This window comes from Prionailurus viverrinus, chromosome C2 (genome assembly GCF_022837055.1).
Source record: "Prionailurus viverrinus isolate Anna chromosome C2, UM_Priviv_1.0, whole genome shotgun sequence".
NCBI lineage: Eukaryota > Metazoa > Chordata > Mammalia > Carnivora > Felidae > Prionailurus > Prionailurus viverrinus.
In genome coordinates this window covers 4759549-4786652 of record NC_062569.1, presented here as the reverse complement: position 1 = coordinate 4786652, position 27104 = coordinate 4759549, and the positions used below count along the sequence as shown (strand labels likewise).

General features: G+C 47.7%; 1 protein-coding gene across 4 annotated transcripts in view; it reads right to left on the bottom strand.

The window, feature by feature from the left end:
* STAC (SH3 and cysteine rich domain) overlaps nt 1-27104 on the bottom strand; it is a 137261-nt gene that overhangs the window by 34304 nt on the left and 75853 nt on the right. For all 4 annotated transcript variants that reach the window (XM_047874900.1, XM_047874898.1, XM_047874901.1 and 1 more), the window contains exons 3-6: nt 13228-13328; nt 11570-11651; nt 10288-10403; nt 3761-3839 (exon numbers count right to left, since the gene is read on the bottom strand). In XM_047874900.1, the coding sequence (XP_047730856.1) occupies nt 3761-3839; nt 10288-10403; nt 11570-11651; nt 13228-13328 (378 nt within the window). The remainder of the gene's footprint in view (nt 1-3760; nt 3840-10287; nt 10404-11569; nt 11652-13227; nt 13329-27104) is intronic.

Below are 27104 nucleotides of genomic sequence, written 5' to 3'. Positions count from 1 at the left end.
AAACCAAAATGTGAGAGATAAAACCAGGGCATGTTAGGGGCGCCGCCTGGGGGGCTCAGTTGGTTAAAAGTGTCTGAGGCTTGATTTTAGCTCGGGTCATGATCTGGTGGTTTCTGAAATGGAGCCCCGTGTAAGGGCTCTGCACTGACAGAGAAGAGCTGCTTGTGATTCTCTCTGCCCCTCCCCTGTGCACCCTCTCTCTCTGTCTCCCAAAATAAATCAATAAACATTAAAAAATTATCAAAAAGCCAAAACAAACAAAAACCCCAGCACATGTTAAAGGCAAGGATAAATCTTCCAAATCCAAGCTTGCCTTTTTTCCTTTCCGGGCAAAATTTCGTTGCTTTAGTGAACAGTAAGGTACCGTGGGGCTTTGCGACATCCTCCAGTGGATGTGACTAACCCAGTTTTTTTTAAAGAATATTTCTAGGAATTTGTCTTAATTATGTTCTATTCCCTCTGCTTCTCTTCCAAGAAAGTTATAACCACATGGAGTCATACCGAAATGCAGTTATGGAAGGCACCGGGTAACATCATTACTTGGCGTTTTGTGAGCTGAAACGGGCTTCTCTATTTCCGGTGCATCCACAAGCAGGGTTGTAAACAACAACCAGAAACAGCCAGACCTTCCCAAAGTCTTCCATGAGAGAGAACACAGAGACTTCTTACGCTTCGTGAGGAAGAAAGGGGTAGGAAGAGTACCCTCTTCCAAGGTGCCTTTGGAAATCTTCCTCAAGGATTTTGACATGACTCTTGGCTGGCAGAAACAGTATCTGTCTGCCCTGTGTGTTTTTTAGAACGCAAATGAAACGTGTCGCCCAGAACAGCTTGTGACCGGAAGCCACGCACTGCTTCTGAAAAGCCAGCACCCTCCTCGCCATGGCCGTGGGGAGGCCGGTGGCCGCCTGGATACACAAGCAGAGTGTTTTCTCTGTGTTGTTTCCCAAATTGCATGGACACGGGATTAAATCCAATCAAAGGAAAATGTTTTGAGGCAAACTGCTACATAATTAATCCCTCTAGCTTCCAAGGGCACATTGTAAAGAAAGCTCCTGCTGATCAAAGGAATAGTTAATAGATCTCCAAAGCTTTTTAGAGGTTTATTGCTTGCTAAATTCTTCCAACAGATTTCTTTGAATAAGGCTCTGAAAATGCCTCTTAACAGAAAAGAAATGGCAACTGTTCAACTGTGTCTTTCAGTGTATTACTTTGTGCCTCCGTTTCCTTATCTATACAGTGTGTGTGTGTGTGTGTGTGTGTGTGTGTGTGTTGGAGGAGAGAGAGTTGGGCTAAATGACTTCTTATCCTGCTTCTTGAACTTTAATAAGATTCGTGTGCAAATTCTGATTCTGCAGCTCTGGAAATGGCCTGAGGTGCTGCGTTTCTAACGGCCTCTCAAGTGATGCCCAGGCTGCTGGCCCATGGGCCACACTTGAGAGCAGTGAGGCTCTAGGCTGCCCCTCTGACACTTGATGACCTCATGGTGGATTGATTAAGAGTAACATGCTTCATTCGGATGATTCCTAAATATAGCTCCTCGCGTTATAAAAACCTACTGAAGAGCACTTTTTGAGGAATCCCCGGGGCAAATAGAGACCTTAACTACTGAGGAATGGGTGAGCAAGAGTGCCAGAAACGCTGGCCAGGATGCCTGAGGCAGGGAGGTAAGGGGTGGGTACATGCTGGGAATGACTGTGGAGAGGAGAAAACAGGATGTACTGACAGACTGGCTAGGAGACTGGCCAAGAGGGCAGAGTCAAGTCTGATGCCAGAAGCTTCGACTTGGTCAACTAGCAGAGTGGAGCTCCTATTTACTGAGCAGAGACAACTGAGAGCCAGGTGGCGTGGCTGGGGCGGGCGAGGGGACCGAGGGTCCGGTTTGGGCGCGTTAACGTTCCGATGTCGACTTCACATTCAAGATGGCCAAGTCCAGCGGGCGATATGCACCTGGAGGCAGCAAGGAGCCTGAAATTTCAGAGTCGTCGATGTATGGAATAGTTATTTACCCTGGTTCTTTCATTTAACGGCCACAGCACCTCATGGATTCGGTATTATCATTATCTTCGTTTCGGAAAGGAGGAGACGGGGACGGAGAGATTAGGGCACGGCTTGGAGGCCACAGGACCGCTGAATGAAGTCCAGTGGTCAGCCTCCAGAGCGAGGAGGGGCCGAGGACCAAATACGTCCGGTGCAGTTAGTGACGAGCAGACCATCGGCAATTTGGCGATTTGGTGTCAGTGAGCGATGCGGGCGGAAGTGAGGCTCAGAGGACAGAGCAGCTGATCAGACTAGAAGTCTTAAAATGAAGGTCTAGGTTAATACCAGCGTCTGGTGGGTCTGTGCTCAGCTGCTGAAGACGTCCGGGGCTGCTGACCAAATTCAGTGGCTGTATCCGCACTGCTAGACAGACTCCTGCGGCATCACTGCCCGGCCGTGACATTCCCCGGGCGGCCGGCACCGTCTGATTTGTCTCTCCGATGGTGCTACCAAGCGCTCAGTGAACGTCCGCATTGATCCGAAAGTGCCGCTCTCCCCATATGATGCCAGAGCATCCTTGGCCTAGCAGTGAGCTTTAGCAGATGTGAGCGGGCTTGGTAAGGGGGGGGGGGGGGGGCTGGTGAACACTGATGCGTATTGAGGCAGGAGTCGTGGAGGATTCTCCCGAGGGAATCACAGAAACACCGTCCTAACTAGAGAAGAGACATAAATGAACTCCTGGAGCTAAGGAAGCAGAAGCGATAGCTTGTAAGACAGCTGCTGATAAAGCAGCTACGGAGGACTGATTGCAGACCTTCTGCTCCCAATCTGGCAAAGGCAGAGGCAACTAGTCAAGTGGAAGATCTACCCAAGACGGCACGTCCCCATGCTTCCCATGCAGGGATGAGAGCTGGCAGGGATAACTTCCGCCCGGGAGGACGCATTCAGCCCAGGTTAACAACGCAAATCAGAACCCACCACTTTGCTAGGTCACGAGGCACCCTGAGGACAGCTTTGTGGCTCACGTACTTTTGCGGGGCATGGTAAACACTTCATAAATACCTTTTGCATAAATGAGTGGAGATTAAGAGAGGCTCGGCATCAGAGAGGCTCGGCAAGATGCATCCATAAGAGCTGGTTGTTTCTTTCAACTCTGGCTTAATGTTCTTTCTTAACGTTAGCAAGCAACATACGTAGTTAGCATTCCATGTAAATTTTAGAAATTATCGTAACAAAGGCCTAAGCTATTAGAAAATTAAGTACTATTAATATGGAACGTTTGGCTATGGGTAGATCATACCGAGAAGTTTTTGAGTGTTCGTTATGTCTGCTGGGGAGAAGCCACATGGGAGGTCCATACTCGCCTGGTACCACCACCCCCTTGGTATGAGGTACTTCAGCTGTGTCGGGGAGTAGCTTCTTCCAGAATAGGTTGCTCATCTAATGTAGGTCAGTGGGGGAAATGATGCATTAACAAAAAGGTCCAGAAGTGACTCCTGGAGCCCAATGTAGCTAAGTCCGCACTTACTTAGTCCCGGATGAGAACCCAGGAGACAGAACTCAAGGGAACGTCGCAGTCACGTCAAGGAAGTCCATCGGTACTTAGGCCCAGTTTGCCTCCAGAATATTGAACACTTGCTAAGACCGAATTCCGGGGCGAGCAGAGAAGGAAGACACCTGGCAGTCAACACTCCCTGCCCGCAGACCTTGATGCACAGTGTGGTTCACTTTCGTGCTGGGGCAACGCCCACCTGCCCCCCCCCCCCCCCCCCCCCCCACTCACCGCTGTTGCTGCGTTTTCGTGAGTCATACCCGCCTCCTGGCCCGGCAGATTCTTCAGGAACCTCCACGAGATCTGAAGTCTTAGAGAAAAGAGGGAAGAGCTGGAATGAACAAAATCATTTCAGTGGGCCAACTGGGCAGAGATTTTGACGTCAGTAGAAGAACTAAGGAGGAATTTGCCTGATTCTCAATGATTGAGAACCCGATCACTGCTGCCCGGTCTATTTGGCTAAATTTAGAAAGGGTGTGTGTTTCCTCGTGGGCACCATGGCTCCCTGCAGGTGTGTTTGCAGGGCTCAGGGGGTGGGCACATGATAGGTGCTCAGTGAGCGTTGCATGAATGTCTAGACGCACAGGTCATAGTCAGCCTTCTTTCCAGGAAGAGACAACAGAGAGAACTCAGAAGTCCTGCCCATACCCTGTCGTGTCAAATTCTCACTAAAACTAGAGCTCTTTTGTAGGTGAGTTCTAAATATAGGCACTCCCCAAGATGGTTTGACTTTGATGTTTTGACTTTACGATGGTGCGAAAGCAAGACACGTTCGGTAGAAACTGTACATCGGATTTTGAATTTGGATCTTTCCCCGGGCTGGAGTTATGTGGGATGATCCTCTCTGGTGACATGGAACGGTGACCACAGCTCTAGGACAGTCACCCGATCACGAGGGTGGACAACAGGTATGCTGACAACCCTTCTGTGTCCACATGGCCATTCTGTTCGTCACTTTCAGTACGGTAGCCAATTGATTACATGAGAGAGTCACCAGTTCATTATCAAATAGGCTTTTTTGCTAGATGAGTGTGGCCATCTGTAGCGGAATGGAAGTGTTCGGAGCACGCTGAAGTTGGGCCAGGCTAAGTAAGCCATGACGTTCCGGAGCTTAGGTGTAATGGGTGCATTTTTAACGTGACATTTTCAACTTATGATGAGTTTATCAGTATGTAACCCCACTGTACGTTGAGGAAGATTTGTATTAATTATAGAGAACAAGATGGAGTATTGAGGGATGCATTACCTAGGTATGAGTTAAATGCTATTGCCCTTGCTGCAAAATTGTTTATGTAATACTCTTCTTTTTTTTTTCTTTTAATACGAGAAGCTATAGTCATTATAGCTTATAGTTGGTCAACCTAACCTGCTTAGGTTACAGAAATAACAACAACATCTCCTCTAAGTGGCTAATGGGTATGTTCTGTATGTATATTATCCATTTATTCTTCACAGTAATCCTATGCTAGACCTACCTTTCAGGTAGGGATGTGGAGCCCAGGGAGAAATCAGTAACTCTTCTCCAGGTCCCACAGCTAGTAAGTGCTGGAGCTGGGGTTTGAACCTCCCGTGTTGTCTCCAGAGCTCATGCACTGTGCTTTATCCAGCGATGTGGGGCAGCGGCTCACATGGGCTGGTGACAGCCTTCATGGCCATCTCATTGGGGGCCTGAAATAGGCCTGGGTGGGAGTATTTACACCACAGAAATTGGCCAATGATACAGATCAGAGACCAGCCCCAGCTGCCAGTTAAACACTTAGGAGCGTACCCCTGATTGCCGATGCCCCAGCTTTCATCTGCCCGGCTCCCTCCTCTTTGAAAGGGGAATTCAGGCGGCCTCAGAGGAGAGTCACATTTTTAAAACAATTTGTTTGTATCTCAACAGAGAGGAACAAGTTTGCCTTCCCAGCCCATCCAGGGGGCTAGAGCACATTAGCATCACCTTCTAGAGACTGATTTTTCTCACAATTTAGCTTTAGGCTTTTCCCCAGCCATTCTTACTTTCATGACACATCAGAAAAGAAGAAAACAACACAGATGTCACGGGGTCTCTAAGTCACACATCCCCTGCTCCTTTGAGGCTATTTCTGACCAAAAGTTGCTCTTATTATGTTAATTTAATCTGATGAAACTGAAGAGTGTTCGCACACTAGCCAACCAACTCCCAGAAAGTTTTCGAATCTGGTTTCTGCTGGCCTTCCCAAGCCATCAAACCTTTTATACTCTAGGACATTTGAAAGCACATTAAAGGAAACATAACGATTTCGAAACAGCCAGGCAGGGACTTGCCTACAAAGTAAAGCCGGTGCTTCGACAGCTCTGGAAGAAAATAAACGCGTGGGACAGAGCTTTGCTATGTGGGAATATGTTAGCTCTAGGACATAACGAACTGCAAGGAAGGCGAGCGACTGAAGTTCATTACCACGTGACCCTGCAGGAAGGAAGCAACATCATTTTAAAGTACCGATCAATTGTTTCTGTTTTCTTCATTGAGGCAAGGTGGACTCTGGGGAAAGAGTGGAGTGACAGATACTTAAGGACAATTTGATCTGTCTTTGTCTCCCTGCAGCTCTGAGAACGACGCCTTCAGAGAGCACAGTTCCGAGGAAACTTCCTGGCAGAGCCGGTGGCAGGAAGTTGAAATGGGCTGTGATGAATGAATACCTTATTGACATGCAGAAAACCATGGCTTTTGCCCTCGAAACCAGGCTGTAGGGTCCAGACGTGGCTAGAAACAAAACCACTTTAGACAGAAAAGCAAACCGGACATCCCTAAGTTGTCTCCCTGATGGTCTTGCCATTGCTACCATGACTAAAAAAATATGGAGGCGGACACGTTATGTTCGTTGCCTACGGTGGAGTGTTTCTGAGGAGGTCTCCTCATCATGGGTTCAGCACAGTTCAGAACGGCAGAGGCCAGGGACAGCCGTGTGCTGCTGGTGCGGCCACCTCGGGGCCACCTCTGGGGAGCCCCCCCCCGTCTGCTCTTGCCTCCCTGGGCTGGTCTTCCATTTGCCTTTCCACTAGTGCGAGTATCAGCCAAGCATGGGAGATACACGTGCTGCACGTGGACTGAGGATACGCTGGCTGTCACCAGAGACTTGAGAAAGGCCCATGCGAGCAAGCAGGTAAAGTGGACGGGGGTCTCTCCACTCCGGCCGGAGCAGTTTGTAGTTTTCTTTTGGACGGAAGTCTTGACTCGGAAGGGGTGAATGTGGCCTTGGGGGAAGCACCTTACTGGCAGCGATGGCCCTTCTCACTCTCCTAACAAAGAAGATGCCACATGGTGTGTGGGGTTAAAGACATGATCTGTACCTAGATCAGTGGTTCTCAAACTTGGGTGGGCATCAGAATCACCCGGAGGGCTAATGAAGCACACAGAGGCCCCGGGCTTGTTGCAGCAGGACAGGGCCCTGCTCTTTATATTTTTACAAAGCTCTTCAGTGGATCCAGATACCACCCCCCCCCCAACAAAGTTTGAGAATCGGTGGTATAAAACAATACAAATTAGAGGCCAATCGAGAGTCCTTGTGTTTGGGCAGCTTATTCTAGTTGAAGGAGAGAGAAAAATGAAACACAAAGTGCAAAATACCAAGCAATCTGAAAATCACTGTGATACATGAACTTGTTGCTCTGGGCGCCCAGGGAAAGGGCATCTGACCCAGACCTGGAAGAGAGATGCTGTCTACACAGAGGTAGAAACAAGATGTGGGCAAGGCCCAGCCACACTCAGGCGATGTGAATGGGAATAAAGGATAAGGACATCCAAAAATGCTCTCCCCCGTGAAAAACACAAGAACACGGGCAAAAAGCGTCCAAATCAACTTTTTCAAAACTCCAGAAAGCAGCCAGTTCTCTGGGAAGAACGTGGCTACCTAGAGAGCTGCAAAGTGTGCTCAGTGCTGGGAACATGAGTAACGAGAGGCTGTGTGTATCTCTGAGGGTTCTGAGGTCAGCCTTGAAGAATCCCTTGTTAATTCTTCAAGCATTTCCTGAGTGCCCCCTAGGTGCCAGCCCTCCATATAATGAGATGACTAGGGAACAGAGAGCCCTGATGTCTAGTCGCTGGGTCTGTAATTTTGGAAAGAGAGGCAAAAGCAGACAATTATGCTTCAATTGTCTCTATCCTATAAGAAAGGAAGTTTTTGAAGATCTAGGCGGGGAGCAATTCATCGTGCTTCGGGGAGTCTGAGAACTCTTCATGGTTTGTGTAAAAAAAAGACCAACAAGTTGGTCTTAAAGAACTTCAACTAGGGGAACGGCAAGTCCTAAGATACGGAGATGTCAAAGAGTTTGGTGCGTTCAAGGGAAGGTGGGTCTTTAGGGCAGTGACAGGCCTCATATGCCATGCTAGAGTCTGGGCATAAGCAAATCAATACAGTGTTTCAACTAGGAACCCTGCACAAAGAATTTCTTCAAAAGAAGACAAATCTGGAGGTACTGATATGAGTAGACTCGAAAGGAAGAGGGGAACACAGCTATTTCTTGGAAATAATCTGGGTGAGAGATGGTGGGATTCAAACCTCCAGCACTGGGGACAGAGACAAAGGCACTTTTGATACACATTTCTGAGTTCTGAGTGACAGGACCCAATCACCGATGGGACATCAGTTTAGCTTGGACATGCTGATTTAGAGATTTCTGTAGGACCAGTCTGGTACTTGGACAGGAGGTTAGGACAATAACTATCTGGAGTCATCAGCTTTAGACATGGTGCTTGGGCCAGTGGAATGCGAACGAGATAACCAGGAAGAGCATGGGGCACAGAATGGCCAAGCCAAACCAGAGCCCTCCGAACAGCCCTGGCTTAAGGAGTGATTGGAGGAACATCAGAGGAGACGGGCTGAGCGGGAGAGCAGGGTGGAACCCTGGGGGAGGGGGTGTCTAGCCTCTTACAGAGCCCAGTAATTGGCCCCATTCAGGGATGGCCTGAGAACTGCCCTTCTTGGACAACACAGCTGCCTTTCTAATGGATTACACCCTTGTTTCACTTCATAATAACAACTCAAATTCAAGGGCTAGATGCTTAATGAAAATAACATAGCGGCAACCGCCACGTATTGGGTGCGAGGCCCTATGCTAGAAGCTTTATGTATACTCTTACTATTAACCAACCCATGTAGCATCCGTAACCAATGTATATGGTAAGATAAATCCCATCCACATGTACTCTGTATGTTTTCATCACATTGAGCAGCACTTTTACCCTTCTTTTAGGAAATGAGTTAACGCTGCCACAGGGACTGCCGATTTGATGTACAGCCTCCCGAGGGAGATCATGAGGGGCAAGGACCTTAAAATGTCACAACTCACACCTGCGCTGCTTGACCGCAACGTCTGCCGAAACATACTCCATCTTTACTCCGAAATCCCGCAGCGCTCATGTGACTTAGTTGGTATCATACCCTCCACACGTATGTTCTTATTCTTAAGAAAAACGGTACAAGACCTCTAAGAGTGTATTTCTTAAAAAATGCTAAAGAATGCCACCCGCTTTCTTCTCTATTGCAGTGGTCTCCTGTGACAAGTTGTGAATTCTGAGGGTAGCAAGCCACGTCCTCCACTTCTTGGTGTCCTCTACGGTGCTCGTGAACTGGGGGCACCTCGTTCACGTTTGCCGAGTAAGACGGAGAGCGGATGGACGTCAGTTTTGGGTTCATCCGGGACACAGAGTCGAACAAGTTTTGGTTCTTCCCTCTTAGCAATCAGCGGGATGCATGAAGAACAGGGCTTTCGGGGAGTTTAAAGGTGGCATCTAGGGTAACCATGTGGCACCAGAGGACCTGCAACCCTACCTACTCAGCCACCCGACCTCCATATCTACCCACAGACCACAATCTAGGTTATCCTGCCGATTAACCTGCACCCACTGAGGGAGCTGCTTCAACTCAGCCCCTGAGGACCCCTCTCGGGGGTAAGCCCCGCCCTTCTCCCACGATCCACGGGACCCAGCCGGGCAGACCACCTGGCCGCTCATCTGTGCCCGGAAGCCCCAGTCCGATAGGGGATGCGACGGTAGCTGGGTGCGAGCTATCCTACCCGGAACATGCACTGGCAGGTCCTTGCCTCTGCCGGAGGGATGGTGGCCTTCAGCGTGATCTGCAGAGCTGTATGGCATCTTGGGGCATTTATAGAAATTCTGGTTGGGGTAGCCAGCCATAGGATGATGACAGCATGCAGCGGGGATGCATGGGAACAGTGATTTTAGAGCAAGTAAAATGTAGAAGCAGTGTCTGGGAGGGTGAGTGTCCCATGGAACCAGGCCCCCACTAATGATACAGCTCAAGCGCCTCTGGGGAGGGGGCAGCTCTCGTGTGAAGCCCAGGGAAGTAACTCATCATACGGAGAAACGACTGAGAAAGAGCTGTAGTTTTGAACTGGGATGTAGCTGGAAGGAGAACTGGACACAACTGGGACGCTCCTGCTCCCGCTACTCGTTGGGGGAAACCTTTCTGTGTGTTGACCGACATGTTGTTATCTATCATCGGTGGAAGGGGAAGGTGGGGGGAGTGCATGGACAGTCAAGGAGCAGAGGCCAAGAGCATGGTCTTTGAGGATGAGAGTAAAATGATCCCTGGGTGCTGGCCACAGAAAGGCAAGTGGCCCAAGGCATCTGGGACTTCCCTTCGGAGGCTGCCTGACTCTCAACAGACCCGCCCTCCTGACGCATTTAGGGGGAAACCCATCGCTGCTGCAGTGCCCGAGGCCCTCCCTCCCAGAGCTCTGCAGGTGGACCCAGGGAAGAAAGGGACAATTACAGAGGTTCTGTGAGGCGAGTCAGAGCCACTGCCCGAGCTGCCCTTCTTTGTTCTCTGGGCCAGGGAGGTGCCGAAGCGGAGGGTCTCGTAGACAGGGTCCACCTTATTGCCACAGGCTGCAATGGAAGAGAAAGGTCGTCTGAGTGACAGGTTTCCTCAACTTACCATCAGGGATGCAGCCAAGCCTTTATCACATATCCTGGGTCAACAGCCCTTGAGAAGAAGCCTTTGTGGGGAAGACCCACTAATCCCTGGGAAAATGGAGCTCTGTGTGGTCGGGCTTTCCTGGCAGATTTCCCACCCCTGTAATAGGTGCTCATTGGCCAGGTCCTTCCCCTGCACCCATCACTTATAACCAGAGCTCTCTGCTCCCAGACACTTCCTGATTCATTGGTTTTCCTCATTTGTTATCTGTCCCCAGGACTCCAACTTCAAGGTTCTTCCCAGGGACCAGCTTTATTTCCTCTAGGGTGAGGTTTTGCTCGCCAAGGTGTGAAGCCTTGAGCAAGACACAAAGTCTGCAGTAGGAGGCAAGTGTTGAAAGAATTGGGCATCACCAGGCCTCGTGAATTTCTCTTTAAAAGCTTTCTGACTTATCCATTTCTAGTTTAAAACTTCCCCCCATCCAAAGGCAAAAATAGACGTAGGGATTCTCAGAGAGAGAGAGAGAGAGAGAGAGAGAGAGAGAGATGGAAGTAAACTGAAAGATATTGTTAAAGAATAAATTCAAGCCAGAAATATCTATACATATAAGACATATTTTTGGTCCTCATTAAAGAATAAGTGATATTCACAGAGTTCCTTCCAAACACTGGTCTATCATTTACAATTATTTTTTTTACAACAATTATGAAAAGCAGCCTTTGCTGTTCTCCCTTTACAGGGTCTGACAGGTTGGGTAAAGGGTCCGGACACACAGTTAGTGGGTCAGCGGGGAAGCTGGGCTTTGAGTCGGCTCTGTGAGATGCTACACTCCATGCTATTCCATCCCAAAGGAATGGCATTCCCAAAGGAACAGCATTCCCAAAGGAATGGCTATTCCCAAAGGAATAGCATATCAGCAGTCTTTGGGACTTGGGTGTTTTTCAAGCTTCATCAGGGAAAGGAGAATTTGCTCCACCTAATGTATCCCCTCCAGCAAAGCCAACAGTCGTAACCCAATCAGCCAGCAGACAGACACACGAACACACCCCACTGGGCCTGCAGTCCTGGGAGAACAGCAGCCGTGAATGCGGACCATGCTGCTCAAAACCCAGCTCGGCCCATCAGTGTCCCAACTCACCGATGGGCATAACTTCTTTAATGCATCCAAACTGTTCATGAATGAGCAAAGGGGAGCTGTAGTAACGCCGAAACCCTTTTGGCTGGAGAGAGAATGAGAAAGAGAAGGGCTTAATGTCACTGATGAGATGGAGAGAACCACACAAGAGCTCTGAAGATAATACCAGCTGGTTTCGCCAGGGGCACCCCTCTGTCGCCCTTTAAGATGCTGGCTCGTCCTACAAGTTATCCCCGGGGGGCGGGAGGTACAGGTGGCAGTAAGCAAGCTACAATTGCACCTAGAAAGCAAGCCCCAGCCCTGTCCTTCCCTTTCTTGCCTCTCCTCCTTCTCAGACCATAGCAGCCTCCCTTGTGCCCAGACTCCTCTCCCATCATCTCATCTCCCAGGATCCAAATGGACTGGCATGCATTATTTCAACGTGGCTTACTATTGAGGTTTATTAAAATCATAAAAGGCCTGGAAAAGTGGAAGCCGACCCGAGAGGGAGGCCGTAAGGCCCTTGTGTATATGACAAGCTCCACCCAGAGCCATCTGCCTTGTGTTCTAGACTCTGTTATGTTTTTCTGACCCCTCATTCATGGTCTTTGCTTTGGCTTGCGGGCATCTCCATTGGCCGAGGAGGAGGATGGGATCAGGTGAGGCAGGGGTTTTAGAAAAGAGGATACTGCCAACCAGAGTAAGGAGATGAACTCACTAAGAACCTGACTAATTATATCCCAGTGTTGGAAGGGAATTTTGTGGCCCAGACCCTACTACAAGTCTAGAATCCTCTCCGATATTCCTGGAAGGTGGTATCTTCCTTTTTTTGAATACTGCCCGTGATGGGGAGGGGGGGAGGTTGGTGGGAGGAGTGCTCAGTAACCCTGAAGGCAGGCCTTTGGTGACACTGTCTCTGGTTGGTAAGACTTGGCATCTACTGATCCTCAGTCTTTTCCCTGGAGCCACAGAGCAGGATAGAATCCCTCAGGTCTTAAATTTTTTTGAAGATCGCTGTCATAGCCTAAGTATCTACCTCTAGGGTAGACATTCTCGTCCCTTCGACAGTTCTTTGGCCATCCTAGTTTCAATACCCTCAAAAGAGGTTCCTTTTAATCAACATGGGGCGGCAGTACCGAGCCCACACTCCCAAGATGGTAGACCCGCCCAGAATGGGCCAGGGCCATCTGACCTTCCTGGCTTTGGCTGCCAAGATCTGCCAAAGTGGTGTGTCAATTTTTATTACTCTCCCCATTTTTGAACGCGGTGGTTAATCTCTCTCCCCTTCTTGACGTCCCCGGTGCTGTCAGCCAATGGAGCACTGAGGTGACCAGCCACCCTAGGTTTTCTGGGCTGACGGGGTTCCCGGGATGCCCAACTTTCATCTTTAAAACACGGACGGTCCCAGGACGTGGGACTTCTGGTGCTGACATTGAAAAAGTCCCAACCCCGGACAAGCTGGCCACTCTGTTAAAGACCCTGAGCCCTTTCACATGGGGAGCGTCTGTCTCTTAGGTTGATAAAGCTCCTCTTCTGGTTGATCATTATGCCAATAAGGAAGCCCGGTTGGCAGCCCTGGGGTTCTGGGGCTGCCTTCCTAGTGTCCGGCTACCAGGGTGTTGCGGGGAGGGACCTCGGGACGTGTGGGGGGTTCTGGGCTCACTCCTGGCACCAGCCCTTACCAGCTTGCCCATGCACCGCTGGGGTGCTAGGCCATCCATGCACTTGTGGTGGAGGCTCATCTTACAGGCCTTGCAGCGCAGCCCATGCTTAGCGTTTGCTCCTGTCAGACACGTGCGAGCTTCGGTTAGGATGTGACCCCCCTTTACCTGGCCGACTCGCATCAAGTCCCTGAAAGTGGTTGCTCCCCAAACCCAGGTACTTCTTCTCGTCCGTCACTGTCACATGATGTCTTGGAATGGACAAGATACTGTGGCCCATTCTTTTCCCTTCTCCCACCTCTTCTACTAAGGTACCAGCTCTGCTTTCTTCCTACTCCCTTCCTCCCCATCGCTCCAGAAAATCTCAGCCTCCTCCATTGTTCACGCAGCTCAGGCTGGTAAGTGCTGGTCTCTCTACCCTTCCTACAGGCCGCCCGTCTCTGTTCTTCTATACGTCTTGCCAAGTAGTGGAAGTGCTAGAAATTTTGCCCATTTTTACCTGAGTTCCCCTCACAGAGTCTGAGCTGTCAGACAGATTCTCAGAAAAATGGCCGACAAAGGGGGAAGAGCATGGTCTGTGTGCGAGGGGGGCTGACGGTACTTAGTGTGGGAACAGGGGACTGGATCCGACACCAGCCCTTGTCTGGCAAAAGAGGAAGAAGAGGTGGGCAGCTGTGAGAGCACTGCTACAGGAGTCACACAGCCTCCTGGGACAGGAGGCACCAGGGGACAGGGCGTCATGATGGGGTGGGAAGAAAGGAGGAGAGGAGGAGAGAGGAGAGAGGCACCCTGGGGACCGCGCTGTTGCAGTGAGGCTCAAGGCAGCAGGGCTGGGGGGTAGACAAGATGGCTGGTGCGGGGCCTCAGGGAGCTGGGAGGGGTGTCGGCCACCTGCAGTCTGTGTGTTACAGAGCAGTTGCTGGGAGACTAGGTGAAGATATCAGTGCGGGACGTTTGTCTGTCTCCACTTGGTCCAAGACAAGAGGTGCGAAACAGAGCGAGCTGGTCGGCTCCTAACAGGCCTCAAAAATGGGCTGCCAAAATGGAGAGTAGAGCTCTTGGATAACCGAGCACATGAAGCACATTAGAAAAGGTTGAAGGAGGCGCCTGGGTGGCTCAGTCGGTTAAGCGTCTGACTTCAGCTCCGGTCATGATCTCAGGGTCTGTGGGTTTGAGCCCCGCGTCGGGCTCTGTGCTGACAGCTCGGAGCCTGGAGCCTGCTTCGGATTCTGTGTCTCCTTCTCTCTCTCTCTCCGCCCTTCACTCCCCCTCCTCACCCCCCGCTCATGCTCTCTCTCTCTCTCTCAAAAATAAAATAAACATTAAAAAAGTTTTTAAGAAAGAAAAGGGAGAAAGGTGGGGGGTTGGAGAGGGTGCCCTTGTGGAGCCACTGAGGCACTGTTACTTTTATCGTGCCCCTTCCACAAAATGAGAAGGACAGGGCCTTCTTCTCTACCGAGTCTTACTTAGAGTGGCATTAAGGAGATGATTTTAAAAGCTTGGCTTCTGTCTCCTGGAGCCTGTGGGACCCACAGCTGCGGCTGTGAACGAGGAATGTTCACACGAAGAATGTTGTTCAAGAAGACCACTGGGGAGGCCATGGGACTCCCTACATCTCACAGGCATTATTAATACGTACATATACCCTGAGACACGAGGCCTCAAGTATCCCACGGCACCCGCAGCTGACTCCCGAAGCGAAATGAGAAGACCACCCCAAGGTCACGTGGGAAACACAACCCTCTTCTCTGCCGTTGCCTCCTGGGCTCTTGTCCGGACAAATTCCTAACTGAACTAGTTTATCTGTTTTTGTCTTCCTCCCGTGCACACACAGGGACCAGAACAATCGTTTACAAACGCACTTGAATCACCTCCCTCTCTTGTGTAAACATCTTTCAGTAGGTTCTTCCCGTCTTTCTGACATTATACAAAATGCTCAGCAAGGTGGGCAGGCTTTGGATGATGTGGTGGGAGCCCGTATCTGCCTTGATCTCAGGCCCATGCCCTTGTTGGCTATGCTCTAGCCACATGGCCTTCTGCAAATCCCCTGGATGCACAAGCTCTTAAATTCCTCAGGGTCTTTCACACACGCCGCCCTACGTGCCTAGAACACTGTCTCTATTACTCTCCACTTGGCTAGCCGGTGAAGAGACCTTTGGGTCTCTTGCCATTTCTTCAACGAAGCTTTCTTGGCAACATTCCCCCTTTTCTGTCTAAATGATCTTTTTTATTTTTGTTTTAATTCTTTCTTACAGCACTCTGTTGTTATTTTTTCCCCAGGCTTTATCACAATTATTTATTCGAGAGTTTGTTTATGTATGCCTTTCCTCCTGGGCTGTGAACCCAATGAGGCTCAGGGCTGTGTTTGCTCATTTGCTACCATGTACCCAGCTCTGACTACAACATCCAATAAATATGTGTTAAATACATTAACGAACAAATTCTCTCATGGTCGCACATGTACCGAAACAGGGGTGATTGCTTTAGATAACGAAGTGGAGTTGATTCATTGATGGTGTAGAAACGGCATTCAAGGGCCGGGAGAGGACTTGAAGATCATCTGTATGTACGATTTCGTTTCGCAGATGAGAAGCCTGAGGGTCCAGGTCAGAGGATGTATTGCCTAGTTTCACCTTTCCACTACTCGACCCCAAGCTTCCTCGCTTTAGCGGGGTTAAGGTACAGGAAGATATGAATGGGGCTAATTAGATGATAAAGAAAAAAGGAAGCACAAGAACACGATATTCAGCTGGGAAAAGCAATGGGCAAACTCTTGTCTGACAAAGACCCTACAAGCCCTTCAGGAGGTATTACCGGAAAACTCCCTTTGAGCACATATCCTTGAACACAAAGCGCGTCTGCTCTTACAACCACAGAACGTCAGAGTGACATGTAAACAAACCAGAAATTACTGGGGATGTGTGCTTAGTCATAAATACTATCTGGAAAGCCACTCTTCCTTTTTTGAGAGTAACCACTTAGCCAAAAGACTACAACGTCTTCAGCATATTGGACTTTTCAAAGCAACTCCTTATATTTTGTTTTCAAATTAGAGAACGCTATTTGTGCCCTGGGAGAGAATGTAAGTAAAAGCTTTGAAGAGGAGTTATTTCATTGTGTGCTGAACTCTGAAGTAGCACCATTATACAGTAAAGTTTATTTTCCTTCAGACCTGCATCCCATAATTTCAGTTTTCCTTGTCTGTTCTAATACACTCCGCTATCTGAATGAGTCAGATCACCAGCAATTATTTGATTTGAGGTGTTCCTATGTCTCCTGTGCAATAACAGGAGTGACTGAAGAGGAAAGCCTGTATTTTGTGGCTCAGAGAAGAGTTCAAAGGAATAATTCACATCACTCAGTGGTGTCCGTTTACCGTAGCAAGATACGGGGAAGCTCTGGTCTGACTCATTATTAGTGACCTTCATCACAAAGGCATCACTTAATGGCACCCTGATGCCTCGGTAAGAGTGGGAGAAATACGATTTTAAGTTAGAATCCGTCACATGCTGGCTCCTTAAAGTTGAGAAAGCTACTAACATTCCTGGAGCCTCAGCTGTGTCCTTATCATATGGGAATACTACTAAGTACTCCTAGGGTTGCTAATGGTAATAGTGTCAAAAGATATGCAAAGGGGATTGCATGGGTTTAAATACTTGGAAGCATAAAGATGTCACTGGACGTTAAATACACATGGTGGACCGGCCACACGAGATTCCCATTTATTCATACCAGGAATAAAAAGTGATAGAAGCCCCCAAATCACAAGGTTACTGGGAGAAGTGGCCAGAGCAGAAGAGAATTCAACATGTATTTAGAGGATCAACTGGTTGGGGCACCTGGGTGGCTCGGTCGGTTAAGCGTCCGACTTTGGCTCAGGTCATGATTTCGCGTGATCTCGCGTGATCTCGCGTCAGTTCCGGCCTCGCGTCGGGCTCTGTGCTGACCGCTCAGAGCCTGGAGCCTGTTTCAGATTCTGTGTCTCCCTCTCTCTCTGCCCCTCCCCTGTTCATGCTCTGTCTCTCTCTGTCTCAAAAATAAATAAACATTAAAAAAAATTAAAAAAAAAATAGAGGATCAATTGGAAAAATGGCAAGGAATTTAGCAGAAAAGAGGACTGGATTTCCTAATAGCAACTTGGAAACGGGAAAATCAGGGACCTTCAAACACTGGGAATTTCAAAATTCTGAGAGATAGTAGTTTCCAACCTAGAATTTTATACCCACGCAAATTACCAACAATTATGTAGGCAGAACACACTCATACTCGGGGACCACACTCAGGGATTCGAAATCTTTTCTTTCTCAGAAAACTACTGAAGAAAGTGCCTTAGAAAGATGAGGGAATACAGGAAGCAAGAGGGAATTGTTGGATCCAATGCACGACAGAAGGACTGACACAGAGGAGAGGGAAATGACATGCTCCTGTGATAGGTCTGCAGTGGCCCTAGATGGGCGCTACAAGATGAAGACCATACTCTTGGGAAACAAATGGAACTTCCAAGTTGATTAATGCCCTTCAGGTTTGGACAGTGCAACAGATATGGCATTTGGCAGATACATGGAAGCACCTGGGGGAAAAAACAGTTATAGGTGCATAAAAAGTCAAGAGAGTTAAAAAGGTAATCTCTTTTTAAAAAATGTTTATTTATTTATTTTGAGAGAGTGAGCATGAGCGGGAGAGGGGCAAAGAGACAGAGAGGGGGAGGAGGAATCCCAAGCAGGCTCTGTGCTGTCATCAGGCAGAGCCTGATGTGGGGTTCGATGCAACAAACCACGAGATCATGACCTGAGCTGAGACCAGGAGTTGGGTGCTCAACTGAATGAGCCACCCAGGTGTCCCAAAACGGCAATTTCTAATTGAGGGAATACAGAAGCTGTGTAGGAAAAAATGTAATCACGGTATCATATTTGAATCAGAAGTCAGAAACAGTCACGACAGTGTATAGAACTATCAAGCTAACACAAAATTGTGACAAAACTACTTGGGAAGATGAGAGCAAGGAAGAGGGGGAAAGCAAGGGGTACTGGAGGGGTGAGAGCAGCCAACGGATCCCATAGCCATCGGTTTCTTCCGTGGGGTCTGAGCTGCTGAGATAAATCTAAGATAGTTCTATGCGTTCCAGCTGAAAATTGTTAAGAATGGTAGTTCCTATACTCACATGGGGCTTGGAATGGATCCATGTAAGCCGATGCAACACTGATGAACTGTCAGGCACTGGGCTGTGTTATGAGTACGGTATCATTTACCACCAGGGATAAGTGAGCTGTCCACAGAAGAACGAAGAGTTGACACTCTCATGAATAAAGCTCTCTACCTCGATGTTGGGAGACATATGAAAGGGGTTTTCTCAATGCAAATGCATCAGCTACATTGGATGACAGGCTCCTTTTATTTGAAAAGTAAAATTGGTCACGTGCATCTATAAAACAATTGGCCAGAGTCATTCTGATAAGATTCTGCCACTAAGCCGTTGCTTAACTTTTGGCCAAATATCGTATTTTATCGGTTAAAGATAAAACAAGGGAAACCAAGGGTTTACCATCGGGACCACTTAACCAGAGAAATGGTATGAGGAATGAGTAAAAATAAGCCTGTATAGAAAAAGAAATGGAATCATAATACAGTACTTAATTCTGCAGGGAACAATAGTTGTAATTGTGGGTAATAATTCATTTGCTTCCAGATTCTACAGCCACGGAATTACTCCTACAATTTACTTGGTTGCAATGAATGTAAATTAGACAATAAAAAAGACTCTTCACTGTGATTTGGGGAAGAAACTTAAAAAAATTTAGAACGAAGTACATAAAAATATGACTATAAAGAGATCCATAAATAGTTCTTGGATTCCATGAAGTATCTATAAAGAATTCACAGATGAATAAAGATAAGAAAAGTTCAAAGACATACCAGCCCCTGTCCCTAAGGGTTTAGGTACTAACTACCTCTGATCTCTGCCAGTACAGGCCCGCCACGGCTGGGAGAAGAAATGGCAAGACATCCCAGCATCAGGAGCGTGTGGATACCAGGGATTCGTGTCACAGAAGGGTCTCAAGGCCAGCGAGATGAAAGCAAAAGCAACTGGTGCATGTTTTTGGTGCCTGGGAAGACCAGAGGCACTTAAGGGCTAGAAACTACGTGAACCGTGAACCGTAGAAAGAGGACAGTGTTTTTAAACTAAAGGCTGTAACAAAAGCTCTGCTGAATAATAAAGACAGGCAGTATAACAGAGCTGGCATCATCCACGGCCCTTTATCCCTGGATAAACACTACCACAAGGGATGGGAAAGAATTAGGTGGGAATCTGTTAAGAAGCCCTCGGTGACGGGACCCCCACCTGCTTGCCTTGCTTCATTTTCAGGGTACTCCACCTTGACCTCCTGCGTTTTCCCAGATCCTTTGTGGTTCTTGGCAAAGGTGGCTGGATTAGCCTTCTGAAGCGTGCGCGCACGGCCTCTTCTGCGTTTCTTCGTTCAACTGCTAAACAGCTTCCCATCCGGAACCCCTCTGAAGTATTTTCCAGAGCCGCCCACACACACACCCTCCCCCCCTTCCTTTATACGGGACCTGTCACTCTCTGCAGCTCCTTACTGTTCCCAGAGTACCTTTCACGACAGGCCCTTGACACGGAAGGGCGGGCAGTTCATTCATCGCTGGAAGCCTCGTGGCCAGGAAAGTGCTTGGCTCGGGACGCTACAGTCCATCAGGAACGAAAGCCCACCCGGGCCTGGGCCAGAGAAGTGCCCAGGCGAAGAGAATGCTGGGGGTCCACCCCACTCATTCTATGGAAAGAGCTAGATTTCTCCTTGTGGTCTGGAATCCCGGAGGCTTGTGTCACTCTGGGGTTCTATTCTGCCCGCAGATCCGGACTCTACGGGCCTCCGCCTAGCTGGTCCTCCTTTTCATACCCACGTTCCAACGTGACTGCACCCCGGCCCACCGGGACTCAGAACGCCCCAGGGTCTGGGTGACCCCACGATCCAGGCCAGACACTGTTCCACGTGACGCCTGCCTGACCTAGGAAGTGAGCTGAAAGCCGATTCGGGGAATGGCTCCCTCCGTTTCTGCTACCGGCTCTCCGTACCCTCTTTGGAGCACCTGTTGAAAACTATCTGGACTGGAACCAAACTGGCCCTGCCCCTTGACTCATATCATTTTGTCTGTGAGTGCTTTGTTATCCTGACGGCGAGATGCGTCAGATTTCCATCATTCCTTTACCGCACACATATGACCCCGACGTCTTGCCCCTCCCTACCTAAACATGCCTGATTATAGCCGGGGGTAAACAAAACTGCGGTCAAGCTTTCCCGTCCCGATGCAATGAAATCACAACCGACAGCGCCGCGTCAATGATGGCCTGAAGGATCACCCGCGGCGTGTTGATTTCCAGGATAGGCATGCTTAAAATCTAGAACTTTGGTGCCCTTATTAGCAACCGTGCTTCCAAATCCAAATAACATAGGACGATTCGGAGGAATCGAAGCTCCATGTAGAATTAAAAATAATCCATGCAGAACGCAGGAGGTGTTTCCATGACTTTCACACGCTGCTCCTCGACGTCAGCTAAGCCAAATGGAGTCACTGGGCGCGACGGTCTCTTCCCGCGTGGACAATGGGTGACTTGAGAGGAAGCCAAATGAGTGGAGGAAAAACCAAGCACAGTTAAGCCGGAAGGAGCCTGGCAGTCAATGCACACACACACTTGCACACGCACACATGCCTGCACGCTCGCTCGTGGGCGCACACACACACATTTGAGATGAAAGACCACTGTACCAGAAGTCAGAAATGGATTCTCATCCTGATCCTGCAGGAAGAAAGGATAGCAGGAGGAATTAAAAATTATCGAGCTCTTGTGTAGTGTTAGGCAGTTTTCCTGGAGGTCTCTTGATGTAATCACTAATTATTACCTGTTCTATGCAAAGCATCATTTTAACTGAAGAAGGCAGGGGTGACGGAGAACTTCAACGGCAAAGAAAGAGGACATGTTGAGCTGGGGTGAATATGTAACTCACTAGCTGTGGAACTCAATATTGCAACTCCCCCCCCCCTTTTTTTTTTTTAGCCCCACAGTCTTATGAGGTAGGGATTTTTCTTCTCTCATTTCTACAGAGAGTGACCTGAAGCCCAGGGATACAGGACTAGCGAGGACAGAGACGGGATGAGGGTCCAGGTCTACACTACTTGGAAGCCCGGCTCTCTTCCCTCACCCCTGCTGCCCCCTGCCAGCCATCTGCACTTTGGCATCTCTACCTTGATCTGGTCTGGATTTCTTCTTCTACCGAACTTGAATGGGAAACATTACAGAGCCATTCACGGTCCTCCCAGCTCTGACTACCTACGAGAATGAGAGAATGAAAATACAAATGTGTCACCGCGGTCCATGAGGGTAGAGTTGGAAGACTGGACGAGAAGGAACAAGGAGTTTCCCCGAGGAGATTCTGGGTCTGCAAATGGTTCTTGTCCCGGGCATCCTCTTTGGAAGGATTCTGATCACATGTGGTGGGTTACAAACAGGCTCTCACAGCTGACGGGGGCACACAGGAGTTTTCTGGATGAGCCAGCCACCGCAAGGCTGCGGGTCCACGTAAGAGATACGTGCAAGGAGTTACAGGTTCTACGGCTCGGCAGCTCAGCACACGCTCTTGGATACATGCAGAAGGAAACAGAGTCCTTCCCACTGTAGACGCTAATTGTTAAGCCCGCTAAGCCGGCGTTTACTTACGCGATCATTAATGCATCAAGAGTCAAGGCTGCAAACGCATTAGCCAATGTAAGTCCACACTGACGTCTCTAGCTTTGATACGTACTTATTCAGGGACTGATTTTTTGTTTGGAAGATGACACTGATGTCTAGATGTTCTCATCTTGGTTGATCCTTTTATTTTGTTTTGTAAATGTTTATTTATTTACTTTGAGAGAGCGAGAGAGTGCATGAGCGGGGAGAGGGGCAGAGAGAGAGAGAGGAGAGAGAATCCCAAGCAGGCTCTGTGCAGCGCAGCTCCCGATGCGGGGCGTGAACTCACGAACTGTGCGATCACGATCTGATCTGAAATCAAGAGTCGGACGCCTAAGAGTCACCCAGGTGCCCCAGTTGATTCTTTTAAAAGGAAGAGTGGAGCCAACGTGGAGAAATCTAAACCAAAGAATACAAGAGCACAAAAGCAGGATAGCTGTTCTACAACTTGTAACTTCCATGCGTAGACTGTATTAGATTTGTGTGTTCGGATCTGGATATGCGTGTGTAACACACGCATATACAAAACACAAATGCACCATGGCGAGGTGGAAGAGGTTGGATTTATGGCATCAGAAGATTTAGATATGAGACTTTAGCTCTGAGACCTTGGATGGAACCTTGTTCTCTGACCTCAGTCTCCCCATCTGAGAAAGGGCGTCTTGACCACAAAGTGGGAAAAGCAAGGGGCCCTCTCTTTAGGATGCGCAATTCAAGTTGCAAAAGGAAACGGTAATAGGGCTAGAAAGTACCCCACCTGCAGGTCTGAACGGTGGCTCTCCCTGAGGTCATGATTTCCAAATTCCTTGAAGGTTGAACTGGACATTCCAAACTTAGGATCTGATGAGGCATGACCCAGAGAGCACGCAGCCTACCTTCTGCTCTCCCGTGTGTATGCCACCCAAATTCCTGCACTCAGTTTACAAACAAGCGGATTGAGCCTTGCTCTGTAACAGGTGACCTCAGATGCCTTTTAAATACGAATAAGGCAACAAATACTAAAGAAGTGTATTCTTTACAGAAGTCACTCCATTGTTCTTTTACAAGTAAGATTCATATTTATTAACTACGTTAACATTTTTATTTCAATAATACTTGAACACTTAAATATAATAATGTATAATGATGACATGTTCTTTGTGCATTAATGTGATAAGCTAACCGTTTAAGGACCTCTAACAACCTGATGCAGACCGAACGGATGGAAGTTTTAGGAGCCATGGCCAAAGGGAGAGAATTAGAACTAGAGGTTAAAGTACCTGTGCACCATCAGTGTGCACGACCTCGATCCCTCAGCTTTTCTGGGAGAATGCCTGCACTGCAAACTTGGGCTTTCTTCTGGAACATCTCTGTGTATCACAGGACCACGTGTATCCCTAGAGGATCTGTATGAAAGGGCCACACTGGGCAAGGTTGGAGAGCGAGAATATTAAAACAAACAAGCACACATCCCCCAGAGCAGGACAAAATGAATAGGTATGCACTTTCATCCAGCCTATGGACAGACGGGCCACTGAGAAGTCAAGCTGCACATTTCAGATCAGACTAGGATTTGGAAAGCTCCGGCAGGGATTGTGGACAGAAGCTGTCCGAATTGAGAAGGTCCATTCTATCGACATGAGTGGGTCTCTCCCTTGTCCTCATCTGCCACTCTGATTTTAGGGAAGTGGGAGAGAAAAAAGAGGCTGAGGGCTGGGGAGGACCATGGAGCTTAGCCTGCTCTGGAGTTTACTCCTTCTGGATGGAGAGGGGACAGAATTATTCCTCCGTGCTCACTCTCTGGTACCAATCTTGCCCACACCAAGCACGCCACCAGTGACATTTTCATGACATTCACCACAGCGCTAGGAGTGCTCTTTTGTCATCTTGTATAGTATTTTTAAAATGTTATCTTGCAAGCTAATCAAGGGAAGGCATAATTTCCAGAAGGAAGGCAGATAACTCCCAATTCCAATTCCTTTTTTGAAAAACATATTTCAAGAATCTGGAGAGTCTGGCAGCAGAATGGAGGATTCCTCCAGAAGAAAACTCGTCAACAGTGCAAAGCTTGGCCATAAAGGAGTTTTTGGGTTTTTTTGTCTTTTTCATTTTAGTTTGGTTTTTCTTTGTGAGGAGTTAGACTAGGGGCCAGAAAAGCATCTCTGTAAAGGGCAGGAGAGCAAATATTTTAGGCTTTGCAAGCCACACGGTTTCCCTGCATCTATCCCACTCTACCGTTATAGCATGAAGCAGACACAAATAACAACTAACCAAGTGAGTGTGGCTGTATCTCCATAAAACTCTATTTAGAGACGCTGAAATTTAAATTCATATAATTTTCATGTGTTATGAAACACTCTTCCCTGGATTTTCTCTCAACAATTAAAAAATGTAAAAACCATTCTTATCTCCTGGCTCGAAACAGGTGGTGGGGCCAGATTTGGCCTGTGGGTCGTAACTTTTTCCTTTTCCCCAGTACCTTTTTTTTTTTTAAATTGAGGTGCAATTCACATAACAAAATTAACCACTGTTGAGTGAAGAATTCGGTGGTATTCTGTACATTCACAATATTGTGCCACCACCACTTTTATCTGATTCCAAAACGTTTTCATCACCCCCAAAATAACCCCATACCCAAAAGGCAATTATTTCCCATCCTTCCCTCCCCTAGCTTCTGGGAACCATCAATCTGCTTTGTGTCTCTATGGGTTTACTGATTTCATGTAAACGGAATCATCAAGATGTAGCCTTTGTGTCTGGGTTCTTCTGCTAAGTTTGGTTTCGAGGTTTATCCCCTTTGTAACACGTATCAGTATTCCATTTTCCATTCCTTCTTATGGCTGGATATTCATATATATGGATATTATATATTTTATAATATACAAAAGAGTTTATTATTAGAAATAGCTATTAATCTAATTACTCATAGAACTAGACTTCTTCTGATGTAAGCTCTTTTTTTTTTTTAATTTTTTTTTTAACGTTTACTTATTTTTGAGACAGAGAGAGACAGAGCATGAACCGGGGAGGGTCACAGAGAGAGGGAGACACAGAATCTGAAACAGGCTCCAGGCTCTGAGCTGTCAGCACAGAGCCCGACGCGGGGCTCGAACCCACGGACCGTGAGATCGTGACCTGAGCCGAAGTCGGACGCTTAACCGACCGAGCCACCCAGGTGCCCCTGATGTAAGCACTTCTTGAAGGTGGGTTAGAAGGATATTCTATAATATAATAAACGGGGAGTCTCTCTGATACTTAATGAGGAAGCATTAGAAGGTCTCTCTCACCAGCCCACCAAACTGCTCTCATCCTTACCAGACACCAGATGAATCTAGTAGTCGAAGTTCATCCCATAATTGACCTACCAGCGGTAGCATGTAATAAGGCTGATATTCTCTTTAACATTTTCTTTCTTGGCTTCTAAGATGCTACATCTCCTTGGTTAATCTCTACCACACTAGGCACTTCTTCCTGGTCTCTTACCGGCTCCTCCTTTTCTCTCCAACTTTTTAACCCTGGAGAGTCCCAGGGCTCCACCCTTGGTCCTCTGCTCTTTTCTGTCTACACATAACTCCTTTGGTCAGAGCCTCCAACGTATCCCTTTAAATACTATTCACAGGCTGATGATTCCAATATCTGTATCTCTTACCTAGACAAGCCCCTCAGACTCCAAATCTACTCATACACCTGACCGCTTGACATTTTTCTAGTTGGCTGTCAAATAAACATTTCAAAGTCCGACACATCTGAGACTGAATGAGTGATCCTTTTCCCTCAACACGTGGCCCAGAACCTCTTCGGCCTGCCGTGTCCCCATTGCAGTCGATGGCAACACCATTTGCCCAAGTGACTTGGGCCAGAAACTTTGTGGGCAGCATCCTTGTCTGCTGATTTCCTCATGCAGCCCATGCGCAGAAAATCCTGCTGGGCACTTCCTTCCAAATGTATCAGGAATCTAGACCCTTCTCTCTTACCTGCACTGCTGTGACAGCCTCTCGTCTGTCCTCTCTGCTTCGATCCTTACCCCCTCCCTCCAAAGTCTTAGGAGCTGCTATTCTGTACATAGCAGCTAAAGCAACCTTTTGCAAATACAATTACGTTACAGAGTAAAAGCGAGAGTCTTCACAATGGTCTCCAGGGTTACACACGATCTCTTTTTCTGCTCATCATCCACTCTGGTCCACTGCGCACTGGCTGCCGGGCTATTACTTAACACACAAGGCATACTCCTGCCTAAGTCTTGAGCTCTGGTTGTTTCCTTCACTTGGAATGCTCTTTGCCCAGAGTTCTCTCACCTTCTGCGCCTTTTACTCAGGTCTGATCTCAACAAGCTTACCCTGAGCACTTCCTGTGATACTGAAATCTGTCCCTTCCTCTGAACTCCTGATCTTTCTCACCTGGCTTTACGTTATTCTTCCTTCTACATCACTTATGACCTTAGAGAATTCTTCCATCTATCCATCCATCCATCCATCCATCCACCCATCCATCCATTGTCTCCCCAACCAAAATGTCAACTTGACAAGAGTCAAGATCATTTCCTGGTTTATTCACTGATACATCCTAAGTGCTTAGAACAAAACCTAACAGAAAGGAGATACTCCACAAATATTTGTTGAATGAATTCTTTTTAAGTTTGAAAGAAGACAAAGATGTCTGATGTTAGGAATACTCAGCACGGTATTATTAAATAAGAAATGGAGGGATGCCAATTTTCTCCAAATAGTTTTGCAAATTTACCAGAATTCCAGTTGAAATCTCCATGGGATTTGGGTGGGGGACTTCATAAAATGATTCTAAAATTAATCTTGAAGAATAAATGCCTGAGAATAGCAAAACATTTTTGAAAAAGAATCTATGATAGCCCATAATAATAATTAAGCCAGAGGGCTATTGGTGCTGAACAAACAGAATAACCGATGAAGTGAACTGAAAACCAAAAAATATACTTTAAGTATCTTTCAAGAATTTAATGTTTTATAAAAGTGACTTTTGAATCAGCAGTGAAAAGTGGGATTGTAAAACAAATATTGGTGAATCACTTGGTAAATTGTTTGGGGAAAAGACCAGGTACATAACTCCCAACATACTCTGAAATAAAGTTTGGATGGGTTATGGAATTTACATAATAGTTGAAACTATTAAATTAATTGAAGAAAATATAAATACTAGCTTATTT